General features: G+C 39.9%; 1 protein-coding gene across 1 annotated transcript in view; it reads left to right on the top strand.

The window, feature by feature from the left end:
* The window catches only part of LOC150086865 (UDP-N-acetylglucosamine transporter-like), a 103136-nt gene extending 91182 nt beyond the window's left edge, over positions 1–11954 (top strand). The window contains exon 6 of the mRNA XM_090372303.1: positions 11692–11954. Within this exon, the coding sequence (XP_090228429.1) occupies positions 11692–11954 (263 nt within the window). The remainder of the gene's footprint in view (positions 1–11691) is intronic.
* Positions 11955–17703: the final 5749 nt, after the last annotated feature.

Here is a 17703-nt window from a genome sequence, read left to right as displayed (position 1 = left end):
TCACATTACCTCGAATAAGTAATGTTTCACTAAAAGAAAAGACTATTGTTACTTATTCTCAGTGGGCACCGCTGCCACCCATACAGCACCATTTCAAGGCTTGTTGGCCTTCGGTTCAGGTACCCTGGTATTGGAGACAATACCAAGTAACAATATTCCTCTTAGTGAAGCATTACTTATTCGAGGTAGTGTGATATATGATATATGGCAACTCGTGAAGGAAGAGGACAATAGGAGATACAGAAAATAATGCCCTTCACACTACTAACGGTTTTTGTTTGAGTTGTTTATGGTGTGTTTACACCAATATTATATAGATTATTATACTCTTAAAGATATGCCTTGTTGCATTTAATTTTTACTTTTATAATTTTAATAAAATCTAAAAAATAAATTAGTGGCATAGATTTGTTACACATAAAAAAGTATTGGAAATTTACATTTTTTATATATAGCCTGAAAATAAAAAACGGTAACATGAAAACAGAAACTTCCTTTTACATGTAACAAGATATGGGAAAAAATGTAACACTAATTTTTCTCGAATCACTCAGTGTGGCCCCAGAAAGAATTCGAACTTTGAATATGCCATTTGTACGAGAAATGGTTGGACACCATTGCAGTAGAAGGTGAACCAGAGCTCATTGGGAATACCCTTGATCTCACTGTTGACCAGCGTGTCTTCTCCGTATGTGGAACAGGTGGTTGGGTAGGTTTTCTGTTACCAGGTACCACTAAGTTGTAGAATGGTAATCCCTTTAACTCTCTCAATTCTTGCTTAGCATCAGCACTAATTTCCTAAATTGACCGAAGGCCAAAAGTGTGAATAGTGTGTATGCAGTTAAGTCCCTCCTAAGCCGTTCGTTATATGAAAATTTTCTTCGCTGAACTGAAACTATTTTAAATGTAATTTCCAAGGGGATTAAAAACAAAAAAAAATCGCACTAAAAGGGGTTCGTAAAACAGGTCCGAATGGTTATAAAGTTTTATATAGTAGATATCTTAACGGTAGTCAGTGAGATACAAATTTAGTTAAATAACTTTAAGCTTATTTGAAAAGTAGGTAAACATGCGAAAAAATTTACGGAAGATTACAAATTTCGAAGTATACAGCATCCAAATGTCACAAGTCACTGTTAATAAAGGTGCCGATATGCCGTACTGTTGCGTACTGTCTCAAAAAAAGCACTGTATGTATGTGCGTGAATGAAACTTATCCTAGCGTAATACATAAACTTGATAGGATATACGAAATACATATACTGTAAGATTAATACTGAAACATATATATATTTATTAATTGAATTGAAATTTAATCAAAATCATGCCCAGACCAGGCAGCAAAGCAAAAGGGTCAAGGCAGTAAGAGTGCTGTGGCTTGAGGCAAGGCAGTTTCCCTCTAAATCACAGCCTTTAAAATGTTTAGACTTTAAAGTCAGCCTCTGCTAGCTTTAAGGTCTTCAAAGCACACTGCCACTGGTTGGAGCCTTAAGTTTCAGATCATCATAGATCTGAAACAATTGTACAAGTGATGTTCGGCACACCATTCATTGAACAATAACGTTGAACGATAACAAATATGCTAATTTGTTGAGAACAATCGTACAAATGATGAAAGATAAATTTCCACCCATGTATCTTTCCAGCTGCATGGGAAATTCCGCGGTACCGGCAGATATCATCGGTCCTTAAAATAAGATCATATGGAAGGTGTATTGGATATCGATGTCATAAGTCGAAACCCCACTGTATTGTAAAAAATAATCGTGATTTAAAAATGTGTTATGATTTCCTTTGTATGCTTTGCCCAAATGTCATGGCAAATATTGGCAGACTACTGGTGGATGTTGCCATGAGTAGGCTGCCCATATTTTAATGCCAATGCAGTGTATGTACTGCAACTTGCCGCTTACAATGAAGCAAATACTTGTTGAATGTGCATAAAGGATACTAATCTATTGGAGTTATGTTTTCTTAAATGGATAAAATGATATGATCATTTTTGACTGTTCTCATGGCAGTCACATTGTGTAACCTCCATGTCATTGATAGGTGCAATGCAGTCACTGCACCAGAAATAATAACGTGTCTGCTAAACTTTGCCTGGATATCTGGAATAAACATTTGTTCATCCCGAAACCTTGGTATCAATTTTCAATTAACTTCATGGAATCAATTCCCTTGCTGATAACACACCGTGAAGGTTTTCGGGAGAGAAGTCTAATTGCAAATGCAAGAAATAAATTTATAGTGACACATTCCATTTGTATATTTATTTTGAATGTGACTCGAACAAAATAAAAAATGCGTCATGAAATAGTCAAACAGTAATAAATAATGGTTAAACATATGTAACGGAAACATTTTATTTTAAACAGTTCAAACAAATTCAAATATTGTAACCTTGCGAAATATTAAACATCATCCAAAATGTTTAAACATCTGGACAAATGTTTAACATTTGTCCATAGTGTGCATGTTGCATAGCAGTAGTAGTAGTGGCATGTGATCCAAGAAAGCAAGTGTATAAGCTCATGCAGCATCAGACAAAAAAAAAAAATCACACCATTCCCTCCAAATACGTGTCCAGTTCCTCCTTAAATTTATTTAACCTATTAACTTCCACAATGACAGATGAAAGTTTGTTCCAGCAATTAACCACCCGCTCGCTAAAGGCAAATTTCCGCACATTTGTCTTTTCTTAATTTGAATTTATGCCCCCTTAAGTTCGTAATCTGAACAAATCGAAGGATCCCATCAGAATTCAGCGTGCTCAACCCATTCAAGGCCTTATACACCTAAATCAGATCAATACGCAGGTGCCTAGTCTATAGCCACTGAAATTTGCAGAACTTAAGCTTCTCTTGGTAAGAGGGTCCTTTCATTCCCCCAACCAATCTTGTTGCCCTTCTCTGTACACACTCAAACAAATCTACGTCCTTCCTAAAATGAGTCCTCCAGACCTGTACTCAAGGCATGGCCTGACCAGTGTCTTATATAGAGGGACAATCTCCTCTTTTTCCATGCTAGCAAAATTCCTATATATCATTGACAAAAACCCCATGACCTGCCCTGGCAGGCTGTCTGCACTGCTCAAAAAGTTTCATATTTGACTGCACAATTACTCCCAGGTCTTTTTCATTTTCTACCATCTTAAGTGTAGTACTACACAGTTGGTACGTTTCTCTGGGGTTACTTCTACCCATATGCAGTACTTGGCATTTGTCAAGGTTAAACTTCAGTTGTCATTTCTTAGCCCATCTGCCCAAATTTTCTAGATCTTGTTGCAGTAGCACACTGCCATTACGATCATTAACAACCCTGCCAATCTTTGTATCATCTGCAAACTTCGACACTAAGCCTTATATACCTTCATCAATATCAGTGATAAATATACAAAACAACAGTGGACCCAACACCAAACCCTGTGGGACTCCACTAATAACATTAGCCCACAAAGAGCAGCACCCATTGATTACCACCCTGTCTTCTCCCATTCAACCATCCTTTTATCCATTGTAGCAACTTACCCTTAATACCATTCTGCTCCGATTTGGACAATAGTCTTCCATGCGCATCAGTGTCAAAAGCTTTACTGAAATCCAAATATATGATATCAAAATTATTTTTTTCATCCAGTTCTTTTGTAACCACATCATAATAACCTATCAAATTTGTCAAACAAGACTTTCCCTTAACAAACCCATGCTGTGTCTGAATTATTGCTGCAGTCTTGTCTAGATGATCCTGCAATGCATCTTTTACCAGTGACTCCATTATTTTACCAGGAACAGAAGTTAAACTAACTGGTCTATAATTACTCGTGTCACCCTTCGATCCCCCTTTGTGAATTGGAGATACATTTGCACATCTCCAGTCCGTGGGAACCTCCCCTGAGTCCAAGGATGCTCTCATAATTATGGCTAAGGGTTTGCTTAGTTGCTTTGCCGCCTCCTTTAATATAACTGGATAGATCCCATTCACCCCAGGTGCTTTACTTATGTTTAACATCAACAATTTCTCCTCCACTTTGCTCTCAGTTATTACAAAATCATTAAGTACTCTGCTACAATTTGATAACCTTCTACCATTTTCAAACCTTAACTCCTCATGCGTGAATGTACATGAAAATACTCATTCAGTTTGTTTGCTATCTGAGCAGGATCATCAACAGTCGAACCATCGATGTCAAGTGGACTTATCAGATTCATCCCCTTCCTTTTAGAGTTTATATAAGTAAAGAAATCCTTGCTGTTTTTCTTAGCATCTTTTGTCAAAGATTTCTCGTAATCTGACTTCGCCTGCCTAACCTCTGTGACCTGATTACAGACTTTATATCTGCCTATGGCAGATATAAGCTAGTCTGATATCTGATGCTGCATAAGCTTGCTTTCTTGCATCGTATGCCTCTACTAATGCTAAAGATGCATCTACCACAAAGGGCAAAGAGAAGGGTGCTTGACAGAGTGGTAATCAATGGACACAGCTTGTCGTGGACTAATGTCATTAGTGGAATTCCTTAGGATAAATGCATGGATCGTCGTTTTTTTTTATATTTGTCAATTATGCTGATGAAGGTGTAACTAGGCTAATCATTCATCCCGTTTTCAACGGTACAGTCCCGCTTTTTTTTTTTTTTTTCTTCTTTTGCTATGTTCTGGCCGTCCAGTCGTTCGTAAGAGTATAATTTTTTCCCCTTAAAAAAAAAAAAAAATTAAAAAACGCTTAAATATTAGTGGAACATAAAGTATAATCATCATTATATTGTAGGATGGCTACCATTGTAGGTAGTAGTCATTCGTGTAACCACAGGTAGAACCGAGTCGATCGAATGCCGAGAATTCCATCTGCTGGTGGTTATCACTAAGACTGAAAAAGACTGACGATTTTTGTCCTAGGCCTTTCATATCAGTTCAACAGGAGTGTAGTGTGTAGACAAGTGATTTGTATGTTTTTCAACTTTTTAAAAATTTATATAGTTTCTTCCCGCTTATCAAATCTAAACTCATACTAATAGATGCCTTATTATTGGATGTTCTCGTTCTTCAACTTATATTATGCAGATTGTCATCAGGTAACCTTTTATTCGAAAATTTTCCTATATGATATGTACACTGGTGTTCAAAGAAAGTGCATCACCTAGGAATTTCATATTTCGAACCCTTTTTTGCGATGGTATGTTACATTAATGACTAGCGTCACAAATAGAAATATAAACAATACAATTTAAAATATTCCGAAATACTCAAATTATTCCAAAATGTGCATTTGCAACTTTATTCAACAGTTTTTGTAAACAGGACAATTATGGCTGAAATATCAGCCCTCAATTTGATCAGTTTATCATTTTGAATGGAAAACAAAATGAAAAGTTTACCAGGTGCAAACTAATATTTAGTTGAACTGCCTCTGGCCCTGATCATAGCAGCACACTGTCGAGGCATTGACAAGATCAATTTCTGAAGATAATCAACTGATAGTTCGTGGTTCCAAACACGAATTATGGCTTCCTGAAGTTCACAAAGGTTCTTTGATTTCTTTCTGGCAACTGCAGATTCCACACGATGCCAACAGTTATCTTTAGGATTCAGGTCCGGGCTGTTTCCTGAACAACTAAGATTTGTAATGGACCGTTCTTCCAACCATTTTTTTTTCATTTGTAACAAATGCAAACACGTTACTGTCGAACCTCCAATGCAGAAATGAAGCTAAAGTAACTACAGAAGTGCCTACTTACACTTTTTTTTCCAGACAACAAGGAGAAGAGTCGTCCTGAAAGGAGGGCCGCCGCGAGGGGATAGGTGACGTAAGCCTTGTTTACGGGTGGAAGTTCAGGAGGGCGCCAAATTTTATTTTGACATATACAAGTCGGACCTCTGTTTATTATTATTATTATTATTAATGGCCATATGGTACAAGGAAGCCTGAGGCTTATGCTGCACCAGCCAAAAAAAAAAAAAAATTCCCAAGTTACCCCCTGAGAGAGAGAGAGAGAGAGAGAGAGTTGTTGTTGTTGTTATTTGGTTTTTAGGAGCATTAGCAACTAAGGCCATATTGCTCCGGGATATGCGGTGGTCATTCCCTGACCTTTCCGCATCCTCCGTATTTGGTGGTGACGGGCTCGAACCCCGGTCTAATCAAGAAGCGTGTGCTACGCACTGCTGCTCCTTCCCACCTGGCTACGGAGGCGCCCTGAGAGAGAGAGAGAGAGAGAGAGAGAGAGAGAGAGAGAGAGAGAGAGAGAAAAAAAAAAAAAAAAAAGTAGAAAGGAATCATGATATCCAGCTCAGGACCCTGGGTTTGCCAAGCCCATACTCACTAGATGTGAGCCCCCGGGGTAAAATAACGAACTTCTTTATAGTAAATTTTCTATTTGACGATATTTTTTGAATTTCCCTTGGTAATTACATTTAAAATAGTTTCCGTAGAACGAAGAAAAATTTTCATATAACGAACAGATTACGAGAGACTTAACTGGGAACGCATTGTTCGCACCTCTAGTCTTCAGGCAATTGAGGCAATTAGTTTGCCTCTTAATTCGTGCTACTAAGCGAGAATTAGAAGTGAAGAAAAAGAAACGACGGGAAAACTGCATTTGTTTTAAACAGCTGACAAAAATTAACACCACATACAACTACCGATTCTTCTCCTCCATACATTACTAGACGATTTCATTTGCATTAACAACGAGAATTTTGCATGCATGTTAACAGAAATGCTCCTTTTCTTTCTTTCTTTCTTTTTTTTTCTTGTTTTGGGGGTTGCTGTCCCCATACCCAGCTAATATAGAGAAAACTTGCTAGTAATAACTCATACAATTACTTCAAAAAACATCAAATCGTTAAGAAACAACTTGAAAACGAAAAAAAAAAAAAAAAACCTAATCTCATCAGCTCTCGCATGCCGACCGCATGCACACCTTATCAAACATCCATTCCGAAGCTATTAGATCAGATTACTTACTTACACACACACACACACACACACCATTCAATTGCACTCTTGCATCCATCCTTTTGCAAACGGAATAACACGCAATAACCGAGGTAGCGGAGCAGCACGACGACAACTAAACAACAGCACGATAATTTTGCATTTGACGCTAAAATCAGAAGCGAATTTGCATGCAATCAGAAACGCAAAATGAGGTAAATTACGCATTCCCAGTAATAAGCCAATCAGAGAACTCGATTGAACATCACTCCATTCTTCGGCCACTCCCGCATCGGAGATACCATGTTCTGTAGTTCAGCCAGAATAAGGTAGTCTATATGATACTATTTTTAGCAAGGCAATGTACAGCGTTCAGAGGATCTTCCAAAGAATTATATGAAAATGGTACTGAAACAATTGATAAATTTTATTCAATTATGGCAGAACATATTCGCCATATTCAGAAATATGAACCTAAAAATATCGTGCATTATTTGGGTGATCAAATACAAAATGAAATTATTGAAATAATTACACAAAATATTACAGGTAAAATACTAGAAATGACTAGAGAAGCTAAATATTTTGTTATGATTGTACTATAATCACTGAAGACGAAAATAAAGATAGGGATACAAGGAATAGTTTTAAATCAATAGCCTTAAAAATAACATCTTATAAGTTTCTTTGTTCAATCGTAATTTGGCATGATGCTTTAAGCAAAATTAATCCGGTAAAGTCAAATGCTCAAAAAAAAAAAAAAAAAAAGATTCTGATATATAGGAAGCTCTTGAATGTAAAATATCACAGAATATTTTAAAGAACATAGAATAGAGGAAGCAATCCAAACAATTCGCCATTCCGCTATTGATATGGCTGCATACTATCATTGGCACCGAAGCTTCGTTTCTAGAAGCACTGCAAGGAAAGGATTGAAAAAACGTAATTTTGATTATGAAAGCAGAGATGAAGCTATTCAGAATCCGCTATAAAATTTCAAAAATATTTTTTTCTTTCAAATTATGGACACAATAATTTTCTCGTTTACAAATATGAAAGAACATGTAGAAATATTTAAAACGCTTTATAACATTTCTGAATTAAAAAAAAAAAAAAGGTCAGATGACGATTTATTAAATCATTGCAGAGATGGATATTACAATATTGAGTTAAGTGCCGTTGATTGTAATGAGTCCGATATTGAACGTTTAGCATTATCTGAAGAACTTAAGAGTACTTCAGATTTATATTGAAGACAATATTACTCAATTTGAAGTTTTACAATATATTTTTAAAAACGATTTTACAGATACTTTTCCAAATGTAACAGATGCATTAAGAATTTTTCTAACTTTACCAGTTTCAGTTGCCTCAGGTGAACGGAGTTTTTCAAAATTAAAATTAATCAAAAATTATTTACGATCGACGACGTCTGCACAACGAATCTCTTATTTGGAAATAATTTCAATAGAAAATGATCTTGTGGAACAAATAAACATAAATGAAATAATTAATAAATTCGACATCTTGAAGCAAGGAAATATAAATTTGTATAATTTTTTAGCATTATAATTTTCCTTTTATTTTATTATTGTGGTACGATTAACTGTGATTTAGAATTTAATGATTTATTTTATATTTGTTTGCTGTTTGATTATATTACATGTGAAATATGCTGTAATTCTTTTCTTTTTCAATAAATTGATAATAATTATTTACGCCTTTTTTATTTTTTAATCCAAATATTTTGGGGCGGCAAATTTGATTTCGCTTACTGGCGGCATATAGGGTCGCAGCGGCCCTGCCAGAAAGATGCAATTAGTTGGCAGGTTGAAATGGTCTCTAATGGTTGTCAGCAATTTGCCTTCCAATATAGTCAGGTATCCATTGGCATTTACGGGACCTTTTCTAAACTGCAGGTGACCTACTCCGCGATACGAAATGCACCACCATATCATTTGGCTGGTAGGGAATTTCACTGTAGACACCATGCAGTCTGGATGGTATTCTTCACCATGTCTACGGAGAATCGTTTGTCTCCCATCAAAGCCATGCAGGTTGAATTTTTTATCGTCCGGGATAATAACTGACTTCCACTGCTCGGGGGTCCATTTGACATGTTCCTTACACCAAATTAATCAGGCCTTTTTCATTTTTGTGTAAGGAGGGAATCAGTAGCGTAGCTACCCTTTTTCGGGCCCGGAGGCAAAGAACATGTCAGGCCCCTACTTAATTAATGAAAATTTCAAAAACAGGAGACAGCCAAAGACCCCGGGCCCGGAAACAATTGCCTTGCCTGCCTACATAGTAGCTACACCACTGGAGGGGATTCTTCTTAGGACGATAGGCTACAAGTCCATTTTTGAAGAGGCGTCTTCTAATTGTTACTGCACTTGCTACCACTCCTGTATATCCTTCTCATTCTCTTTTCGGCTCAGACGAAGAAGCTTTGCCGTTTTTAAGGCATAAGCGCTTCAAAAAGCGGTCCTGTTTTGGCGTAGAGGCTCGTTTTCGTCAGGTTCCTTTTTTTTTTTTTTTTTTTTCAATCTGCAGAACCAGTATTCTTGAGTGTGCAAAGAAATCTACTCACTGTCGACTGATTACATGACACACTGAAACTAAAAACAAACTATTATATTTAGGCCACCTGAATAATTAAATTCAACTACCGTGCTGTGTCTTATGTCTGTTAATTGCGTGTGTTCTATGGTCGATTTGTGTGTTTTGCTAGACGAAAAACCCCAGTTTTTGAGACCGATTAACTCAGCCACGGAGTGAAAAAAGCCCATTAAAGTTCCTCACGTAATCGACGGGATTCGAACCCGGGCCTTTTCCACACAGTCTGGGGAGGACGGTGACAATACCACAGTGCTACCGTTTGGACATTACAAGTCACACTATAAGCAATACGACGGGAAGAACATCTTTCCTCACGTAAAGCAACAATTGCACTGTTTTTTCGTGGCGTCAACTGCACATAACTCGGCATCGTGACAAGCAAGGAATGACTACAACTCTTGCAGAGCATGCATATATAGTTGAAAGTAACAGCTGAGGCAATATTACGTCATCACCTATGCTTGTCAATCTTATCCGTTGCAATCTGTAAGAAATATTGCCATATACTTGTTATTCGGACGACAATTACAATTTTAAGGAGTACTCCACTTTCCTTGAACACCAGCGTATATGTGTTAAAATACTCTGTTAGCTGTAGTGTGACGCAAGGTCAAAGTTCTCAGCTACAAACGATTTATAGTCAATGGTGGGGAAACACAAGGTCAAAGATTCATATTTTTTCGGGTGCTAAAGTGTCACCTTTTTTTTTTTGTCCTCGTTTTTTCCCATTATATATGGGGTCAGCGTTTTTATTGTTTTGGCATGCAATTTTACGGCAGGGTGCCCTTCCTGACGCCAACCCACACCCTTTATCCGGGCTGGGGATATGCGGTGGTCATTCCCTGATCTTCCGCATCCTCCGTATTTGGTGGTCACGGGCTCGAACCCCTGTCTAATAAAGAAGCGTGTGCTAGCCACTACTGCTCCTGCCCACCTGGCTACGGAGACGCCGCTAAAGTGTCACCCTACCTCCCTGTTAATAGCCTTATTAGGGGTAGTGGTGACCGTCAGATTTGAAAGCGATTAACGGAACACAACAGTTTATTCTGTCAACCGCAGTGGACTTGTTTCCTATGCATATTTCGGGAACAATTTCCTACACTCTAGGCAGTGATTAACATTTATTAATTTGATTGCTTGAACTGTTTTATATAGTGAATTAACTGTGCTATGTGTTAAGTTGTGCTAATTTAAGATTAGTTATGGCCCTAAACATTAATTTGAATATGCTAATTCGCTTCGCCTCCTGATGGCTTCAGTAGGACACTTGGAAAAATCGGTAGATTGTGGTAGGACTAAAGTATAACAGCCAAAATTCCTATTATTAATTTTCTTTTGGCTATATACTCCTTATTTTCATACTAAGACGTGACAACTGTTTTAAATGAGTGCAAGAGAAAGCTCCAGTTCCCCAAGTGAGGAGAAACCTGATCCAGGGAGTCCCCCTCCACAGACCACTCCTCCTAAGACCCCACTGAAGAGTGGCTATTGTCACTAAAGGTAATAAGAAGTGCAATGAAGCAAAGGTGACCTGGGCCACACTTTGTGTGGAACAACCAGTACAGGATGAGGGGCATGCCAAACCCTCGGTGATTGATCAAGGTCCAGATGATGCACCTCCTCAAGAAATTCGGTATTCAAAGGGGTCGTGACCTCACCATCAACCATTGCCAATGTTCCTGCTGCGGGTTCTCCATCTGCTACAGCTGCTGCATCTGCATTCCGGCTGCTCTTCCCATAGTTCTTGCTCCTCAACTGGAAGCCAAAAGCACCAACCAAGTTCAAACTCCAACAGTCCTTGCAAATGCCATTGAAGCTGGGCTAAAACCCTCTACAAGATTAGAAATTCCACCACCCTGCAGTGAAATTGATGCGGGAGCCATGATTGGGCCAGCATCCCTCCACCAAACAATCTCATAGCTCCCTGACCATCTATTTTCATTCTTAAATAACGATTCCAATAGATTTACTAAAGTAGCTGGGAACTACGTCCAGGAACTTTAGTTCAAAGTTCCCTCAAACCCTTCAGTCCATAACAGCTGAGTTGCTCAGAGACAATGAAAGGCTAAAAGCCGTAAATGAAGCTCAGATCAAAAACCTTAGTTCTTGAGAAGTGAGACACCTTTACTAAACTTACAGCCTCTACCGACCATAAATGTGTAGCTGCCAAGGGTCCCACCAACGCTGGACCTCTCATTGGAACTGCATCCTATGCTGGAGCCATCAAATCTGGTATCCCTAGGTCTCCCACCCATGTTGAGGTGAGGATCCTACAGCCTCAGTATGCAGAAAAGAGACAACATCCCCAACGAGCGAGCAAAAACTCGGAATTAAGAACAAGCAACGAGGTGAAAGAGTTGATAGAGAACCCCATCAGAACGGATTATGAGAATAAACGTTAAGTCCCTCCAGCCAATCAGAAATAAAGGAGTGGTGTTTGAGATAGCTAGCCAAGAGGAACTGAGGTCCATTTCAGCCAGTTGCTCTCTGTCCACAGCTGGGGTTAGCATTAGCATTAGCATTAGTAGTGGCATATGATGCAAGAAAGCAAGCTTATACAGCATCAGCCAAAAAAAAAACACAACTACTCCCATTTCACCCCTCCGTTCGTTCGAAATACCTGTCCAACTGAGTCTTAAATTTGTTTAGGCTATCAACTTCAACAACGAGTGATGAAAGTCTATTCCACAAACCAACTGCCCGCTGGCTAAAGGCAAATTTCCGCACAGCTATCCGACATCCGTCCTTCCTCAATTTGAATTTATGCCCTCTGAGCTGATTATTCTGAGCAAGATGAAGAATCCCATTGGCATTGAGCATGCTCAAACCATTCAAAGCCTTATACACGTCTATCAGATCACCTCGCCGGTGCCTAGTCTCCATACTCTGTAATTTGCAAAACTTAAGCCTTTTTTCGTAAAAGCAACCCTTTGTTCCATTCACTAATCTTGTTGCCCTTCTCTGTACTCGTTCCAGCAGCTCTACATCCTTCTTGAAATGAGGCTTCCAGACCTGTATACAGTACTCAAGGTGTGGCATGACCATTGCCTTATACAAGGGAATAATCACATCCCTATCCCTGCTAGAAAAATTCCTGTATATCATTGACAAGACACTATGAGCAACTCGTGCAGCTCGTCTGTACTGCTCAGAGAATTTCATATCTGCCTGCACAATTACCCCCAGGTCCTTTTCATTCTCTACCACTGTCAGCGTAGTACCATAGAGTTGATACGTTGATCTGGGGTTACTGTTTCCCATATGTAGTACTTTACATTTGTCAATGTTAAACTTCATTTGCCACCACTCAGCCCATCTGCTCAACATTTCCAGATCCTGTTGCAGCAGCATAGCATCAGTAGTGTCCTTAACAACCCTGCCAACTTTTGTATCGTCTGCAAACTTGGACATTAAGCTTGATATACCATCATCAATATCATTTATAAATACAGAAAACAACAATGGACCCAACACTGAACCCTGAGGAACTCCACTAATAACATTAGTCCACGTTGAGCAGTGTCCATTGATTACCACTCTCTGTCTTCTGCCACTCAACCATCCCCTTATCCATAGCAGCAATTTACCTCCAATGCCACACTGCTCCAATTTGTGCAGCAGTCTTCCATGCGCAACAGTATCAAAAGCCTTTCTAAGATCCAAATATATAATATCAAAGTTATTCCCTGCATCCAGTTCTTTTGTGACTACATCATAGTATCCAATCAAATTGGTCAGACAACACCTGCCCTTAACAAAACCATGCTGTGTCTGAGCTATAACTGAATTCTTGTCCAGATGATCCTGCAGTGCTTCTTTAACCAGTGCCTCCATTAATTTTCCTGGAACCGAAGTTAAACTAACAGGTCTATAATTACTTGTGTCAGCCTTTGATCCTCCTTTGTGAATTGGGGTTACATTTGCACATCTCCAGTCCATGGGTACTTCCCCTGAGTCCAAAGAAGCTCTCATAATTATGGCTAGGGGTTTGCTTACTTCCTTTGCTGCCTCCTTTAATATAACTGGATAGATCCCATCCACCCCAGGTGCCTTTTTTATGTTTAGCCTCAACAATTTCTCCTCCACTTTCCTCTCAGTTATTAGAAAATCATCTAGCTCACTGCCAATGTTTACTTCACCTACGACATTCCCCTCCCTGAATAACTCCTCATGTGTGCATGTAGATGCAAAATACTCGTTTAGATTGTTATCCACCTGAGCAAGATCCTCAACTGTTGAACCATCAACATCCAGTGGACCAATCTGATTCATCCCTTTTCTTCTTGAATTTAAAAAGGTAAAGAACTCTTTTCTGTTTTTCTTTGCATCCTTTGCCAAGGATTTCTCATAATCTGCCTTTGGCTGCCTAATCTCCTTTGTGACTTGGTTACAGACCAACTTATATCTATCATAGGCTTCCATGTCACCCATTAATTTGTATGTATCCCATGCATTTTTCTTCTCTGCCACATGTCTCATTAGTCCATCTGACAACCATTTAGGCCTGAACCTTGAACAATATTTCTTGGTTGCTTTGTAAAGCCTGGTAGCTTCCAAGATAAGTTCTTTGAATGCTTCCCATTTTGAATTCGCTGTTGGTAACATCATTAGTTGGTCGCACTGTATAGAATTTAAATACTGTCCCAGACCATCATAGTCGCCTTTACGAAAGCAAAAACCCTTCCCTTTACCTCTGATGGTAGTTACCTCCTTGAATAAATCCCACTTCAGCACACTGTGATCACTGTCACCTACTGGTTCCTTTATGTGCAGATTCTTAATGCATGAAGAATCACTACTGATAATCAGATCAAGAGAATTACTCCCTCTAGTTGCCTCCCGAACATGCTGGTGTAGAAAACAATCATCCAATAAATCCACAAAAGCCTTGCTAGTGTGGGAGTGACCAACCCACAAATTCCAGTCAATATCTGAGAAATTAAAATCCCCCATTATAAGACTCTCTGATTTACTGGCCCATTCTGTTTCCCTTATTATACTCCTCAGAGTCATTGGGCCTATAGCACACTCCTACTCTCCATTTTGATTTACGTATGCTTATGTCACAGTAAACTGACTCGACACTGCCCTGTCCATCGATGCCGACCGGCTTCACTTCATTGGATTTTATGTGTTTTTAAACTAATAGCATAACCCCTCCTCCCTTCCTATCCTGTCTATCCTTTCTGTAGACGTTGTACTCCCCAAATTCCATTCTGCATTCCTTATATCTGTGTGATACCACGTCTCTGATATCCCAACAATATCTGCCTTCGTTGTTTTGAGCAATACCTCAAATTCATCAAATTTATTTACTAAACTCCTAACATTGGTGTACATGCCAGTATACATGCACCTGTTTCTATTCTTAGCTACCCTAACACAACCCGTATGTTTACTTGTACCGCAATGACTTCCAGCAGTCTCTGAAATATCCTGCATCTTTCAGGCTTCTGCTCATTCCAATAGAAGCAGTGCAAGAATCTCTTTCACCTCTGCCAGTGGCTACTGTTAATCTATTAGTCTTTGTCTCCCCCCCAAGCCAGCAGTTTTCCGACCCACCTAACACTGCGTCTATAGCATCAGCAAATATTCTTGCACCCTTTCTATTTAAGTGTATCCCATCCCTGTAGAAGCAATCTCTCCTGTTAACAAGTACAGTCCAGGCTGAAAAAATTCTACCCCTTGAGCCTTGCACAATCTTTCCAGGGCCGAATTGATCGACAAGGCTTTCATCATATACTCCCTCCTATCGTGTCTTGGCAGAATTGCAGACACTTTCAAATTCAACCCTACTTCACTTAAAAAGATGATGTGCCCTTAAAAGATGATATCTGCTCTACAACGTCATCAACCTTTCCCCTGGCAGACATACCCTGGTCCTGTTCCACCTATCCTTTTTACAAAGCATGTTCCCCGTTTCCCTGACAATAGCGTCACCAACAACTACTAGTTCCTGTGGGACCAGCGCATTCTGCCTTGGGGCTGCCTCTGTGTTGCAAGATGACCAAGTGCAAGGTCATCTTGCAACACAGGAATCTCCCAGGAATATTCTATCCCCTCCAATGGATACTGTTGCCATGGTCATCCCGACCACTAATTCCTTAGTCATGCAAATCAATGGGCACAGGTCTCGTGCCGTTGCCGATGAGATTCGTCTGGCCACATCAAGCCCTGGCGTTGATGTGGGCAGCTGAGAGCTTGATGGGCCCCTCAATTTATTTCCTTCGAGGGCATCCATCCTGTCCTTGAAGGTCTCATATAGGCCCATAACAACGCTGAGTTGTCGCCTAATTTCCTTGCATCGTGCACACACAAAGACATCCCCCATGGCAGTATCATGTCGCATACCCGATTGCTCCGCAACCATCACGCAAACAGTGCATCTTAAAAGGCTGTGATTCAGAGGGCAACTGCCCCCCTCAGTTCTCCCCTGAGCCACAGCACTCCCATTACCTTGAGCCTTTTGCTTTGCTGCTCTGGTCTGAGTCATGATGGGTTACCATAGCTCCGCCAAAACAATCCAATCTATTTATCATGGTATATGACACACCTAAGGAACTGACAAACGAAGCGGTGCTAGAAGACCTTTTCCATAAGAACCTAGTAGACTATGAGTTTACTTGGGATGAAGTTAAGGTAGAGATTACCTATAGATTCAGTACCAAATCCAAGTCGAGTGCTACTGAACATAGAGTAATAAGCATCAGTCCACTAATCGTTAAGTACATCCTCTTTTCAGATCGAGTTTACTTAGGCTGCTTCTACCAGTTCGCAATAGTTACGAAATGCTTCTTCTGCCTTGGATATGGGCACACCTCCCAGAGCTGTTCCCATAATTCCCCATCCTGCGGTCACTGCGCTTGAAGCGGCCACGTACATGCTGAGTGTCTGCACCATGAAGAGGAGCTCAGTTGTGTCAACTGAAGAGGTTCCACCGCCCACATTACCACTCAGTCCGGGATACAGCTTGTCCGGAATATCAGACAGCTCTAGAACTTGTACGGCTAAGGACCGCTGATGAATAGCACCCCCCCCCCCAATCCCATTCCTACCAGAACTAGAGGACCATCTCCCAGGAATATTCTATCCCCTCCAATGGATACTGTTGCCATGGTCATCCCGACCACTAATTCCTTAGTCATGCAAATCAATGGGCACAGGTCTCGTGCCGTTGCCGATGAGATTCGTCTGGCTGCTGAGTTGCATGCAGTGGATGTGATTTCAATCCAGGAGCCTTATGCTTCTATAAACCAATCCAACCACACATCCAAAATCATTGGCTTCTCAATGCACACTGGAGTTATGCAGTGTATTTTGGAGGACTCAAAGACATGCATCATTGTTCTGAACAAGGATATGGACGTCCTCGTAATACATGGCCTCTGCAATCAGTTTGCTACTTGTATGCAGATTATATATGCCACGTTGTCGTTCTATTTTCTGTTCCTGTATTTTCCCCTATCTACTGATTTATCAACTCACTTAACTTCCTGGAATATGTTCTCAACTTCCTCAGCTCAAAATCTCTCCTAGTTGCCTCTAACTTTAATGCCAAGTGAAGTCCGAGTTCTAGTTTTGCGTGTACTGCTGATGCCCGTGGATCACTTTTGGAGGACTTTGTTGTTATTATTATTATTATTATTACTAGCCATTTAGTGCAAGGAAGCCTCAGGCTTATGCTGCACCAGCTAAAAAAAATTTCCAAGTTACCCTGAGAGAGAGAGAGAGAGAGAGAGAGAGAGAGAGAGAGAGAGAGAGAGAGAGAGAGAGAGAGAGAGAGAGAGAGAGAGAGAAAGTCAGAAACAGAAGGGAATCACCAAGAAAGAGAAGAATGATGATATCCAGCTCAGGACCCTGGGTGTGCCAAGCCCGAAACCTAACAATACACAACTATCACAGTCCCTACATGATGTATAGTAGTCTACAGGTGAATCGAACATCGATGTCACCATCTCCACTAGGGACCTTGGCCCCCTGGTCTTCAACTGGAAGGTTATCCCAGACTGGACTCTCAGCGACCGCAGAGTCATACTTTTCCTCTTAAACTTAACCCCAGTCAAAAAAAAAAAAAAAAAAAAACTGAACCAGTTGACTGCCTGCACTTGTAAGGTTCTCCAACAGAAATGTCGACTGGCAATCCTTTGAACG

This window comes from Mastigoproctus giganteus, chromosome 4 (genome assembly GCF_048544385.1).
Source record: "Mastigoproctus giganteus isolate SK-2022 chromosome 4, ASM4854438v1, whole genome shotgun sequence".
NCBI lineage: Eukaryota > Metazoa > Arthropoda > Arachnida > Uropygi > Thelyphonidae > Mastigoproctus > Mastigoproctus giganteus.
This window is presented reverse-complemented; position numbering and strand designations above follow the sequence as displayed.